Raw genomic sequence first — 15120 nt, forward strand, 5'->3', positions numbered from 1 at the left:
GGTCCGCCAGTTGGGGTCCCCTGATATAGAGGGATCAACTGGAAAAAAGTTCTGGCAAAACCAGGCAAACCAAAAAGGGGATAGAAAAACAATTTCAGGACAACACCAGATCTTTTGTATTTATTTCTTCATGTCTTTTTTTTGCCTAAATCTTTTGTTTGAAATGCTTTACATCTACAAGTCACAGGTTCTAGGAATAGACATAGGCTCTATTGTCATTGTGACATGAGACATGCACTATAAAATTCCAGAAAGAGTCCCTAAAGTCAAGTTTTTAGAAAAGTTGAGCACAACAGCACAATGTTATTGGGCCATTTAAGGGACATTTAAAACACAACTGTCCAACTGCAAACTTGAGTATCCTCAGGAACGTCTTTATGTCAACACGTCTGTTTTCGTTGTGTCTGCAGTGTGTACCAAGGGTCAGGCAGTCAGCGGTCAGTACCGCATGCTGGCGAAGAACGGAGGCTACGTGTGGGTGGAGACCCAAGGAACCGTCATTTACAACAGCCGGAACTCTCAGCCACAGTGCATCGTCTGCATCAACTACGTCCTCAGGTGAGTCCCGCCGCTGCCGTGAGCTCCGGTCCTCCAAAGGTTCTTTACCAAACTCTCCTACATATTGTTCTCTGCCCGCAGTGACATCGAGGATAGGGCTGTGATACTCTCTCTGGAGCAGACGGAGTCTGTGTTCCAGCCGCAACACATGAGCAGCTTCTTCAGCGCCGGAGGAGCGGGCATGAATGGAGAGCCAGGAGACTCCCTGTTCACCACCCTAAAGGAGGAGCCAGACGACCTTGCACAGCTGGCTCCAACGCCTGGAGACACCATCATCTCTCTTGATTTTGGTCAGTCTCATGCTTGTTGAAAACTTAAGGTGCAACAACTGTAATTCTCACCTAGGGTCATGACCGAAAGAACAAGATCCCGACTATGGGCAGCTGAAAGGAGTTTGGTTCGTAGGGTGGCTGAGGGCCTCTTAGAACACATGTGTCAAAGTCTTGGCCCGGGGGCCGGATCCGGGGCATTTTATTTTATTGTTATTAAGGGCCCAATGTTATCTTGCGCTCATTTCTAACTTGTGTAAATTTAACAAAATATTTTTTAAAATATTGAAAGTTATTTAAGGTTTAGTTGAATTTATTCTGGAATAATATTCCTGCATTTTTATTATTCAGAATTTTGTTATCAAGTTATGGTTTTAAAGTTTTAAAAATTGACATTCTGCCAGCTTTATGGACTATTTTGGCGATTTTTTTTAAAAAAAAATTTATTTTGGAGTTTAGCGAATATTTCAGCTATATGCTAGCTGTTTTGACAAATTTAGGCTTTCTTAAAAGAATTAAGCTAATATTTAAACGCCAACTTTTTTGGCTAATTTAGGCTTTTTTTTACGTTTTTTTTCTTGGCTATTTTAAAATTAGGCTAATATTTCAGCTACATGCTAGCTGTTTTGGTTAATTTAGTCTTTTCTTTTTTAAGCCGTTTTGGAGTTTAGCTAAGTTTTATGCTACATGCTAGCTGGCTTGTCTAATCTAGGCTTTTTTTAATTTAAGCTATTTTGGAGTTGGGCTAATATTTACACACCAACTGTTTTGGCTAATTTAGGCTTTTTTCAGTTTTTAGGCTATTTAGAAGTTTAGCTATTTGCTAGCTGTTTTGGCTAACCTAAGTTATTTCTTTTTTTTCTAGGGTTTAAGGCTAATTTGGCGTTTAGCTAATATTTTAGTGGGTATCAGGTTCATAATTTTCAGCTATCAGCTCCAGAGTTTTTAGCTTTCAGCTTCAACATTTTCAGCTATCAGCTTCAGCGTTTTTAGATTTCAGCTTAACCATTCTTCAGCAATTAATGTCAGCATCTTCAGCTATCAGCACTAGCATTTTCAGCGGCCAAATTCAGCTTACAGTATTCACACTAGCATTATCACAGGTAATGCTATATATTTAGTTCATAATTGTTGAAAAGTTACAGTTTTAAAGTTTTAAAAATGTAGTTTTAGAGTGTTCAATAAATGTTTATCCTGTTCGGCCCACGTCCTAGGGTATATTCGGATGGAGGGAGTGACCAGGGAGAGGGAAGTCTGGGCAACTTCGCATAAACTGCTGTCCCCATGACATAATCCCGGATGAGCAGAAGATGCACAATATTTTGTAGTTTCTTACAAAAGTTGCCTTCTTTCCCCACTCCTTGTAGGTCAATCTCAGTTTGAGGAGCCTCAATCATCTTTCACACCAGCATCTGCTTCCGGCATGCCCCCGCTGGGAGCTTCGTCTTGGCCGAGCGAGAGCCACAAGCCTGGTCCCAATGCAGTTCCAGGAGAGATGGCTACCATGGGCGGCGCATTCACCGTGCAGCAGAACAAGCCACCGGGCAGTGCCACCCCGAGCCTGAGCAGCTGCTCCACGGTGAGGACTGAGAGGCTGATTGTGTAGTTGAAAGGATTAATTAGTCAAGTGAGTCAGCCACTGGTTGATTGCGTTTAGTCCAGAGTTTATTCTCCCCGCGTTCAGTGAGGTCAGCAAAAGTGGGCAAAGTGTGTGAGAATATCGGGGGTGGATGTTTTGGATGAAACAGCCTGTTAGCGGTGAATGGCGCCTTTGTCACAACTCATCTTTTGCTCTTTTCATGTATCCTCTCTTTCCCTTCTCATCTCCTCCTGCTCGACTTCTGCCTCAATCTGTCCGATTCATTTGTCAATGTTCGCCTGCAGCCCAGCAGCCCGGGTGATTACTACAGCTCAGTGGACAGCGACCTGAAGCTGGAGCTGACCGAGAAGCTCTTCGCTCTGGACACCGAGGGAAACAACTCTGCAAACACAGAGGTGTGCAAGGCGTGGAGTTAGAGTCGTCTGTGTCATCAGCTCTTTAAAATAAAACCGACTATCAAAACATTCAGTGCATACACATTTTGTAAAATATAAATTTGTTTGACAAGGATTCAGAAACTATATTATCAAGACTAGATCTAAGCAAAATTGGTAATGATCAACTCTTCTACCAAGAAGATTTTGCACCCTTCTGAAGACCATTTTTCTTCTATATATTGCATTTTTGACCATGCATCTCTATTTAAGGTCCGGTTAGGGAACTCTTACTTCTTTGTTAGCTGCATCAACAAACAAAACTCCCAACCGTTTCCGTTAGGAGTGTGGGGAAAAATGAATTTGGCGATACATCACGATATTTCATTTGACTGTACTTGTACCGGTTTACAGCATTCATAGTAAAATTATTCTTGTGCGGCTTTTCATACGTTTTTGGCATGTAAAAATTCAATCACACTTTTACCGATTTAAGTAATCCTGGTTTCAAAACAAGTAGCTTGTTCAGGACAAGTACTTTTGGTATTCATAAACGTTATAGTTTAAGAATACTTTAAGCTAAAGACACGATTCTAACTTTAAAATGTTCAGCAACTACTGGGTTTTTTAGGGAAATTTGGCTGTTTTTGGCTAATTTGGAGTTTAGCTAATATTTTAGCATTATACTAGCTTTTTTGACAAAATTAGAAATTTTTCCACTTTTTTTTGGTTAATTTAGAGCTTAGCTAATATGTTGGCATTATGCTAGCTGTTTTGACAAAATTAGTCTTTATTCCATTTTTGGCAAATTTTTCAGTTTAGCTTCTATTTTAGAATTATGCTACCTTTTTTGACAAATCTAGACATTTTAATAGTTTTTTTGGAGGCTTACTTGGAGTTTAGCTAGTATTTTAGAATTATGCTAGGTTTTTTTTTTTTTAAGTTCCAGCTTTTTAGGCTAATTTGAAATTTAGCTAACATTTTAACATTATGCTAACTGTTTTAACAATTTAGACATTTTCCCAGATTTGTTTTTTTTTGGGCTAATTTGGAGTTTAGCTGTGATTTAGCGTTAAGCTAGCTGTTTTGGCAAAATTAGACATTCTTTCATTTTTTATAGAATAATTTGGCATTTAGATAATATCCTAGCAAGCTTTCAGCTTCAGCGTTTTCAGCTATCAGTTCCAGCCACATTCAGCATACAGCATGCTTTATCACAGGTAATGCTATACTATATATCTAGTTTATTTATGAGCTTTCTTCAGTGTCTTATTTTTATTTTCCACTTAAACCCCCAACCACTAGTTGGCAGCACTGCAAACGGAGCTTCTTTGAGCAGTTCTACACCCACCTAAACAATAAGATCTCGGGAGAACCAGCTTGAGTTAAATCTTCGGTCATCTTTGCGGTTTTTGTTGTTATGAGACATGTACTTCTTTACTTTGTTTGCTTAATTCTTATACTGATTTTTTTTTGTTGTGGAATTCAGGTAATGTTGATTGTTCCTTTTAAAAACAAGAAAAACACTTAATTTGTGGGTAAAAGCAACTAGTATATTAGATACAGTTGCAGTACTTAGTGTTGTGATCATTAAATGAAATCAATTTGACCATTTTATTAAAATGAAAGAAACATCAATATTCAGGTAGAGTTTTAGAGTTTTTTTCTTTTTCTAAGTCTTAAAAAAGGGGGGGGAAATTGTTCAGGTACAGTTTTGGCAAATATCGTGATATGTATCATATTGTGAGACATGTATCAGGATATGTATCGGATCACCAGACTCCAGCCAATACACACCACTAGTTTCTGTTCTTTCCTCCAAACACAACCACTGCTGTAAGGCAAAAAGGTTTCCCTTGAACCCAAATCACCCTCCAACCGTTTACTGCAAAGTGCATCAGGTTCATTCAGATATTTGCCAACTTTTGTGTTCAGCACCCCAACGGAGAAATCTCCTGGAAGCGCTTTGACATCTTGGCATGGGCGTATTTTAATTCCTTAAACTCTTCTTGTTCTGACCATGATTCTTTCTGTCATCTGATATTTCTTAATTCCATTTTGAACAGAGGAAATGGCGACTTTTGATATCGACTTATCTCTTTTGGACATCGATTGATGTGGTTGTTGGGAGTTCCAGGCAGCTGACTGTGGAGGTCACTGTGTTCAGTGTTCAAGTTTAAAATCAGGCCTAAATCCCCTTCACTATTTTTACATAACTGTTGAGGTTAAACTAAAATCTTGAAATTGGCCACAATTTACATTTAGAATTAGATTATTTATTAATTTTTATAGTGACGAAATGGTCTATTATCCTTAAAAATGTTAACAAATTGACCAGGATTCCATATGTGATTTTTTTCATTTCAAAGGATTTTACTTTGTGATTTAAAGAAAAACTTGTCCTGAATTAGTTTATCGTTTTATCTTTTAGAGAGACTTGAGTGATTTGGATCTGGAGACCTTGGCTCCTTACATCCCCATGGACGGGGAGGACTTCCAGCTGAATCCAATCATTCCTGAGCCCGAACCTCTGGACAGCCCTGGAGGAGCAGGATCCATGGCCAACGGCAGCAAGCTCAACATCCAGCAGAGCTTCAGTGACGTCGCAAGCCTCTTCCAGCCGCTGACCTCCCCCCCTCAGCAGCAAGGTTGCTATCGGCCCGAGCCACAGTCGTCCTGGGCCACCAGGGAGAGGAGAGGCTCCGGTCAGGGGGCTGTGGACGCCAGGGAGAGGTCATACATGATGGGCCGCATGCAGACTCCACCGTACCAGGCCCCGGCCAGCGGCCCTCTGTCTTCCATGCAGTGGCCCCCTGATCCAATAATAACTTACCAACAATCGACAAGGACACCTAAGGCCTGTCTGATGGATAATTTACCAGAAGAACGGCCTTCCTGCCAGCAAAATGCATCATATCTCATGCAGAAACCGAGGTAATGTAGTTATGACATCAAAACAAACCAGAAACTTTTAGTCATCTCATTATACACTACATTTTGCTTCCTAGAAGTTAGAATTTCTCGTCTTTAGAGCTCTTTAATCAATGTTTCTTAAGTGTCCGTTAAAATTCTGAACATGTGCAAACACAGCCTTATTCTTGGATGCTTTTGTTTTTTTTTCTTTGCCTGAGTGGTCCGTAGATTCAAGTTAAGCAGGTACAAGGCGGAAAAAAACGAGCAGGGAAAATCCAGCAGAGGTCTAAAATAACTTTCATAAACCTTTAAAAACACGGTTTACCAAGTAATTAGATGATTCTGTTTGTAAAGATTAGGGGGAGCCCTTTTTCCTCGTAAGCAAAACTGAAAAAACAATGAAGGCTTTTCATGGCACTGCAGTTCTCAGAAATGTTAAAAGCTTTATGAACACCAAGGAATGTTTAGGCGTTATTGTGCCTTTTGCCAGGCTTCTCGCAAAGAATAGAATTAGAAATATACATGCACTATTGTGTATGTTCCCTTTTATATGGTTTTTCAAATTTCTGTTTTTTATTGCTTAGGTCAATTGACAATTTTGTCCAAGCATACAAAGACATGAGTCCTAAAGCAAGCATGGGCAGCAGTATCAAGCGGTCCTTCAACCAGATGACTGTGGTGAGTTTTTCCTATAAACTTTTGATGTTTCCAGAAATTTATGCTCTGGTTGTTTGCGTACTCACAATACATTCATGTTAGCAATATCGCCGCGTTAGCTTAGTCACAATACAGTCATGTTAGCATATTCACAATACCGCTGTGTTAGCGTAGTCACAATACCGCCGAGTTAGCGTAGTCACAATACAGTCATGTTAGCATATTCACAATACAGTCATGTTAGCATATTCACAATACCGCTGTGTTAGCGTAGTCACAATACCGCCGTGTTAGCGTAGTCACAATATCGCGGTGTTAGCGTAGTCACAATATCGCCTGTTAGCTTAGTCACAATACAGTCATGTTAGCATATTCACAATACAGTCATATTAGCATATTCACAATACCGCCGTGTTAGCGTAGTCACAATATCGTCGCGTTAGCTTAGTCACAATACAGTCATGTTAGCATATTCACAATATCGTCATGTTAGCATATTCACAATATCGCCACATTAGCTTAGTCACAATACAGTCATGTTAGCATATTCACAATACAGTCATGTTAGCATATTCCCAATACCGCCGTGTTAGCGTAGTCAGAATATCGCCGGGTTAGCTTAGTCACAATACAGTCATGTTAGCATATTCACAATATCGCCATGTTAGCATATTTACAATACAGTCATGTTGGCATATTCACTATATTGCCGCGTTAGCGTAGTCACAATACAGTCATGTTAGCATATTCACAATACAGTCATGTTAGCATATTCACAATATCGCCGCGTTAGCGTAGTCACAATACAGTCATGTTAGCATATTCACAATATCGCCGCGTCAGTGAATTTACAATGTGGTCGTGTTAGCATATTCACAATACAGTCATGTTAGCATATTCACAATATCGTCGAGTTAGCGTAGTCACAATACAGTCATGTTAGCGTAGTCACAATACAGCCATGTTAGCATATTCACAATATCGCTGCGTCAGTGAATTTACAATATGGTCGTGTTAGCATGTTCACAATACAGTCATGTTAGCATATTCACAATATCGCCGCGTTAGCGTAGTCACAATACAGTCATGTTAGCGTAGTCACAATACAGCCGTGTTAGTGTATTTACAATATGGCCGTGTTAGCATATTCACAATACGACTGTGTTAGCATGTTCACAATACCTGTAACTCTCAGCCTTGTTAGCATCACATAAAAAAAATACTGATACAGCTAAAACAAATGTTACTGCAACTATGCTAACTATGCTAAAACATAAAAAAAAGAAAAACAGTCATTGTTACATGTTAGCCATGTCAGCGTATTCATCATAACGTACACTCTCGTTTCTTTGAAAAAAAAAATTAAGGCCTTAAGTGCGCCTTATAGTGCGAAAAATACAATACTTCTAAAAACAAAAACCTGTTTCAGGGGGAAATGAAGCCAGCAGAAATGATATGGAAGAAGATGAGGGATGACAGCTGCATGGATCGTTCCCTCAGTGCGGGATCACTGACAGGTAGCCTTGATTGTTGTTTGTTTGACTGTCCTTGGTTGTTGGCTTTGCCTCATCATGTTGTCTTTTTACAGAGTCTGCGATGGGGACGGCGATGCCAGGCAGCATGTCTCCGTTTATATGCTCCGTGCAACAACACAGGAAGTCTCAGTACACAGGGAGTGGAGCAAACGGAAAAAGCTTTGCCCAAAAGAGCTGCAGTTACTCGCAGTACAACATGCAGTCTTCAAGCAAGTCAGAGGGTGAGCTCACGTTCCTCAACAAGCCAGAATTTGACCAAATTCCTGCTTCATGCCTACTTTTAGTTGTCACCGTTTTCTAACTTCAATAATTAAAGATGGAAAAGATTTTAAGGACTTGTCTCTATATATATTGAAGGGATTCCACGATCAGTTGACTATCAACGACTAATCGACTATTAACATAGTCGATGACTAATTTAATAGTCGTTACTTTATATTATATGGAGTCAGAGTGTAGTTGAAAGTTATAATAGCATTCTGCTAACTTTTTGGACTATTTTGGCATTTGTTAAGACTTTTTAGGATATTTTGGAGTTTAGTTAATATTTCAGCTGCATGCTAGCTATTTTGGCTAATTTCGCTTTTTTTTTTTGTTTGTTTTTAGACCAATTTGGATTTTAGATAATATTTTAGCTACATGCTAGCTATTTTTGCTAATTTAGGATTATTTCAGATTTTTAGGCTATTTTGGAGTTCAGCCAGCATTTCAACTGCATGCTAACTATTGTGGCTAATTTAGGCTTTGTTTGCTTTTTAGGCTATTTTGGAGTTTAGCTGATGTTTCAGCTGCATTATAGCTGTTTTGGCTAGCTTAGACTCTTTTTTTTTTAGGTTTTTTAGGCTAATTTAGCATTTAACTAATATTTTATATATATATTGGCTATAAGTTTCAGCGTTTTGAGCTATTAGCTTCAGCAATTTCAGCTATCAACTTCAGTGTTTTCAGCTATCACTTTCATTGGCCAAATTCAGCTTACAGCATTCACACTAGCATTATCACAAGTAATGCTACACATCTGTTTTTTAGTTAGTTTAAAGCTAATGACGGTAAAGATGTGTTTTAAAATCCACTTTGCGCATGACCTGATTAGTCGACTAATCGCAAAAAATAATCGATGATTAGTCGACTATTAAAATAATCGTTTGTGGCAGCATTAATACATTGACAGTTTCTGTTACTTTTTCAGGCATAGCAAGCCGCTTGCTGGGACCTTCATTCGAGCCCTCCTTCCTGCCGGAGTTGACTCGTTACGACTGCGAGGTCAACGTCCCGCTGCAGGGGAACCTGCACCTCCTCCAGGGCTGTGACCTCCTGCGAGCCCTGGATCAGGCCACCTAGAGCCCCAGACCCCAACCCCGTCATAGACCTGGACTTGCTCTCAGCCCTGAGTCTCAAAATGCAGCCAGTGACGAAAGTCGTTCAATACCTACGTACCTTTGGGCCCTCCGAGAGCCCTGTATGCCTAGCTACCTGTAGACCGTGGTATTCATGACCAGATCCTGCCTTACGTATCCCTTCTGTAGTCCCCTCGAGAAACGATCTGCATAACAATCAGGGTTCAAGCTATCTACACTATTTTATCTCAGAACTTGACGAGAGTAGAGGAGCTGTCCGACATTACCGCATCCCATATACACCATATGCAGAATACATGGGTCACTAGGTGGAAAAATAAAGGTCAGTGCTGGATTTGTGACGGATTTCATTACACTACTGTCACACGTTGAGGAGTCCTGACACTGATGTCAGGGATTTCGTGAATATCTGTTCTGGAATAGATGCTGAGATGAACGGGGTGCTCACCTGCTGCACCTCAACCTGATTCCTGTTGAGGGCCAAAGCATTCAGCTCAAAAAAGAAAAACTCAACAGTTTCCACACTAACAGAAATACTGTGTATGGTTCACTAGTGAGCGCAGTCTTGTTTCGTAGTTCCAGGCAGAGCCTTAAGCCAGAGCTGGGTATCATGATTGGTTCTGAAAGGAAGCCATAAGGAAAATAAAATAGATAAACAAAAAACATATTTTGATTCCCAAAGAGGACGAATATGGTGCAATATGGAGGACTGGAGCACTTTAAGAGTGGCTAAATGTGACAACTGGGCCAATAGAAATTATTACTTGAACTAAACTTCTTATTTTTCCTTCTTCAACTAATATAGTTTTTAATTTGAATCATTAGACACTAGAAATGGAATTAAATTGTAGCTGAGATTTATGTTTTCACCCAACACTGCAGCTTCACGGGAGCACAAATATGTTACATTTATATCTTAAACCCTTATGCTATAATGTAGAAGATTTATTACTTCACTGTATTTAACTATTCTTAGGATTTATAGTAAAAATCTTGTCTCAAATTTGGTTTTATTTTGAAAGAATCGGTGATACCCAGCCTGCAGCTCGAGCCTCTTCCACACACAAACACATCAGTTTCCTTGAATCTCTTCACTTCACATTTTATTGGTTCTGTTACTGAAATGAAAAGTTTTAAATTGCCCCAAATTAGGTGAACACCTGCGATTCTCAGCCAATCAGATTCTTTAAGTGGCATGTCTGTCTGGCAGACATGATTGTAAAGTATAATCTGCAATATATGTTCGTATATGAATAGTAGTTTTGGAGGGGATTTCTTTTCACTTTTTTTACATGTTTGTTAGATTATGTTGTTGTGATTACAGGGTATTTACATATTTAGTTTTTTTTTTTTTTTTAGCTAGCATCCATTCACCAAACTAAAGCTTTTACAAGAGAATGTGACACTGTTATAGAGTTCTTATGTTGGATGGGCCTACGCATGGTTCACACTGAACGCGGAAGCGCCGCGGAACGGAGGCCGCTTCCATTCAGCGCCCTTCTTAACCTAGGTTGTGGTTCACACCGGCGCTAGCACCGCGGTGCTCCACGGAAAGCTTGCGCCGTGCAGTGGATCGTTTTGGCGTCTAGTCTATTTTGTGCGCGAGCGATCTGCATCAATTCTAGCAGGAAGTTACATCAAGATACAAGATACATTTTTCACAATAAAAGCGATAAAGAGATAAAAATAAACATACAACCACAACACATACACTTCTCTCTGTGTGTGTCAACAACAGATGAATTAAAGAAGTGCAGGTCTACTAACTACTTGCTTCTTAGCACAAGCACGAGGTAATATTTTTAGGTTATTGACTTATCTTGATGACAAAAAACATTTTTAAAAAAAGCTCTAGCATAAGCAACTGTTGCGGAAAAATGCACGTTTGGTGTGAATTGCAGGAGAGTGCCGCGCGCACTCTCCTCCATGGGGCTTCCACGGAGCTTCCGCAGGGGTTCTGCGGGGCTTCCACGGAGATTCTGCAGGGGTTCTGTGGGGCTTCCAGGGGGCTTCTGCAGGGCTTCCGCTGAGCTGTCATGGGGTTACCGCCAAGCTTCTGCGGCGTGTCTGTGGAGCTATTACGGCGCCTCCGTGCCCAGTGTGAACCTAGAGGTTTGCACACACTTTTCATTGCAACTGAAGAGAATAATTAGGAGGGGTGCACACAAGGGAGAGATGATGGGGAACCTGCACGCATGGATGCTAACCTGTTGTACCTCTGCAGAGTTTATTTTTTCAAACTGCTTCTTTTTCAGTCATAGTTTCAGTAGATGACTTATCTTTATCTTTGGTTCAAAGATACAAGATTTTTTTTTTCAAAATTGACCCTTTTCTAGCAATTAAAGTCAATAAATGGAGCTACCTTAGGGGTCTGCAACCTGTAATACACACTGACTAAAACCCACGAGAGCCACCAAATCCCACTTTTATTTTTGTGTTTGTTGCTATTAAATAATTTCTTTATAAGATTGTTGCTTTTAAATATTGACAGTTACATTTTATTCTGTAAACAAAATCTTATTTGCTTTTGGCCTAAAAGTTCCTTTCAAAATAAGGTACTTAAATTAAAACAGTCAAACATGGCATTTTCTTTCAACTAATTTCATATTAATTCAAGTTGTTTCCCTTAAAGCCAAAGAGCTTCAATGTAGGGATATAAAAGTGGCTCCAGAGCCTCAGGTTGCAGACCCCGGAGCTACCTGAACCGCTCCTCCAAAAGACCGCTCAGAAAACAGCAGTACAGTTACATTTAGAATTTATCCTCACTGCAGCCTTTTTTTATTTTATATCTCACAGAACATGGCCAGTTTTTGCATCAATGGCTGCCGATACCGGAGGACTTCGGTACAGATTCTCACCATAGCGGTTGAGAATTTGGCAAGAATTACAGCAAGAATTTTTTATTTTTTTTTTTAAGCTAAATTTGCCTTTAAGCAGTGACCACTTTCAGTATGAGCTACAGAGTTTGTACACATACACATGATGTATTTAAAAGAGTTAATGTTGTATTGTATGTGTTTGTGTCCTGGTACTTTGTCCTGGCCCCGCCCCCTCTCCTCTATAGATGCTGTTTGATCAGAGAAAATGACTGTGGCTTTTTATTTTTTTCTTTTCGTCGTAAAATATCTACTGAATCTGTTGGCTGGCCAGTACTGTTGTTGTTCTTGCTTTAAAAATAACACAAAACAAGAGAAAAAGTTTAGACTTAAAAAAAACATCAACTTTACAAGTTTAATTTTCTGATATGTAGCATTTTGAATATTTTTGGGCAGGTGAAGTTGCCACATAATCGTTTCCAAGTTTGCGTATCTGAATATAAAGGCGATGGTGCTTTCTTTGTAGACCATGCATGTGTTGTTTCTAAAACTTTTATTACACGTCTCGGATCCACTAACACTGAATTTTTAATGTTTTGTTTCCTTTGAATCCATAAAAATGTGCCTTATCACGACTTCACAAACCGAACAGATGGAGTTCACCCTTCAAGTGCACAGTGTGTTTCTCGCCACCTTTAGATGATATCTTTTATTTTTTAATCTCATAGTACCGTGTGTTCAAACTTTCCCCCTCTTTAAGTCCAAATCCTTTGTGGTTTTTAGCTTTAATTTTTATAGGAAGAGACACTTTGTTATTTGAAGATTCAGAAGCTTTTGCACAATTCAGATGAAAACCTGTTGGGTTTTGACCTTCTTCATTTTTGCTCCTTTGAGAGTTCAAGCAGACTCCAACCTGGTGAAGATGACTAGTCTCACTCGCTGTAAAGTTTAAGGACATGGATTTTGCAGCTCATCATCACCTGACTGATGTGGGCTTTTAGGATTGGCAGGAAACGGTTTGAATGAACAGTAAAAAAATAAAAATAAAAAGGGGAGGCTCTTTTATTTTGAAGTTTGCCTTTAAAGATTGAACGTGAGGATATTTGGATGTGAATCGCTGTGAAGTTATAAAGTAAAAAACCTCATGGTCAAAGTTTATTTAAAAACTTTAAGGGACAAGGTGGTCTCTTAAAGGATGTTTTTACAACAAAATAAGAATGTTTGGTTTATCAAGAAATGAAAGTATGTATTATAGTTATGTTTTGCACTGAGTAGTGCTGGGCAATATGACGATACACGTCGTTTGGGCGTGCCATTTCTCTTCTATCGTTTCTATAGTTTCTAACCTAATTTGATCAATTATTACGCCAAATTTATCATTAAACATCCCGAGACAATTGCGTCGGTGTTGCCTTATCAGTGTGTTCACAAAAAAAGATATGTTAGTGAAAATTAAGACAAATTAAGAGATTATTCGAAAACAACTTTCTTACTCAACGCAACCCAATGTTTTTCCTCAATTGTGACCATTCAGTTATCTGTAACCTAAAAAACCAGAAAAATAAGCTATGACATTTTTTTCAGAGAATAACTAAAAATATATCTTATTGTCATAGATCCTGATATATATCGTTATTGTGATAAAAAAATATATATATATATCAAGTTTTCCATATCGCCCAGCAGTAGAACTGAGGTTCCAAAATATATAATAGTAAAGCAAAAGACCACAAACTTTAAGACAATTTGGGATTACTAAATAACTCCACTGATCAGTCAGAAATCTTTAACTTTAGATTTAACATGTTTTTTTTTCCTTAAATTTTTTAAAATTCTTTACACTTTTATGGTACAGTTTAAACAAAAGATTTAAAGCCAAGTTGTACTAGATTACAGCTAATAAATAGTTCCTATTATTAGATTGAAACTGTTGACTGATGCATATTTCTCCTCACTATATTTAACCAAAATCTATTTATTTCCCTAAAAAGACTGGATTTTATTCTTTTTAATGTTAGAAAATCCTTTTTAAACACAAAAAACAGAAAGTTATTAGTATTTTAAGATTCATGCTTAGTATATCTTAGATTTTTTTTTTAGAATTAAAATGATCAGAAAAGCACCTTATCACATTTTTTTTTCTAAAAGTTGCAATTAAAAGACTTAAAAGTGCAATATTGTCCAACTACTAAGATGAAATATCTTGGAAACCAAAGATGGACCAGAACCAAGCAGGAAACAAGCACAGCGATGGAAGATTGTTTTTGCAACTCAAGAATTGAGCTGCAGTCGTGTATGTGAAATAAGTTGGCTGAATGGAAGTCGATTTAAAAAAAAAAAAAGAAAAAACAAATCCAGACCAGAGAAGTCTTGCAGGATTTGTCCGATTCTGCTGCTACGGCCAGATAAATGTACTGTTCGTTAACGTAAATGCACACCAAACTGTTGCTGTCCCAGCTAGAAACACTAATAATGGTAGTGTTCCCTCATGTTACAGAAGCTAAAAGTAGGCGGGGCTTAAATGCTCAACATACTGTGCTGCTTGAAGGGTTTTCCCAAAAAGCTAAATCATTAAAGGAAATGCAGCCTTTGCACTTCCTTTGTCAAAAGCATCAAGCCTTTTTTTTTGTTTTTATCTCACAGAATGACAGTTTTTATTATTCCTTATGGGATCCGTGTTCAACTACTTGTATTCTGTTGTTTTGTCATACATTACAGTTATACTAGCTCATTCAGATTTTTTATAATATGCTAAAATTCATATTGATTCTATTATAATATATTGTTATCATTGTTATTACTATATGGGAACTTTAACCCAATAAGAAGTTTGTGTTTCTGCACTGATATCTTATTAAAGCATACTGATCTTACTCTCACTTTATGGACTCTGGATCTTTATTGGAACTTCTACAACTACACTGGACCTTCAATCTTACATGTCAAAGTCAAGGCCCAGGGGCCGGATCCGGCCATCCATATAATTTGATTTTGTTGTTATTATTAGTGGCAAACTTTTCTCTGCTTCAGAATCTGCTGG

At 38.6% G+C, this 15120-nt stretch overlaps 1 protein-coding gene across 2 annotated transcripts in view; it reads left to right on the forward strand.

Moving 5' to 3' along the window:
• The window catches only part of epas1b (endothelial PAS domain protein 1b), a 70087-nt gene extending 55128 nt beyond the window's left edge, over positions 1-14959 (forward strand). For both annotated transcript variants that reach the window (XM_024296640.2, XM_036215403.1), the window contains 9 exons: positions 411-558; positions 640-848; positions 2195-2406; positions 2712-2822; positions 5233-5735; positions 6299-6392; positions 7801-7888; positions 7960-8127; positions 9096-14959. In XM_024296640.2, coding sequence (XP_024152408.1) covers positions 411-558; positions 640-848; positions 2195-2406; positions 2712-2822; positions 5233-5735; positions 6299-6392; positions 7801-7888; positions 7960-8127; positions 9096-9247 — 1685 coding nt within the window. In that variant the 3' untranslated portion in view covers positions 9248-14959. The remainder of the gene's footprint in view (positions 1-410; positions 559-639; positions 849-2194; positions 2407-2711; positions 2823-5232; positions 5736-6298; positions 6393-7800; positions 7889-7959; positions 8128-9095) is intronic.
• The last annotated feature ends 161 nt before the right edge of the window (positions 14960-15120 follow it).

Source organism: Oryzias melastigma, linkage group LG15, assembly GCF_002922805.2.
Source record: "Oryzias melastigma strain HK-1 linkage group LG15, ASM292280v2, whole genome shotgun sequence".
Taxonomy (NCBI): Eukaryota; Metazoa; Chordata; class Actinopteri; order Beloniformes; family Adrianichthyidae; genus Oryzias; species Oryzias melastigma.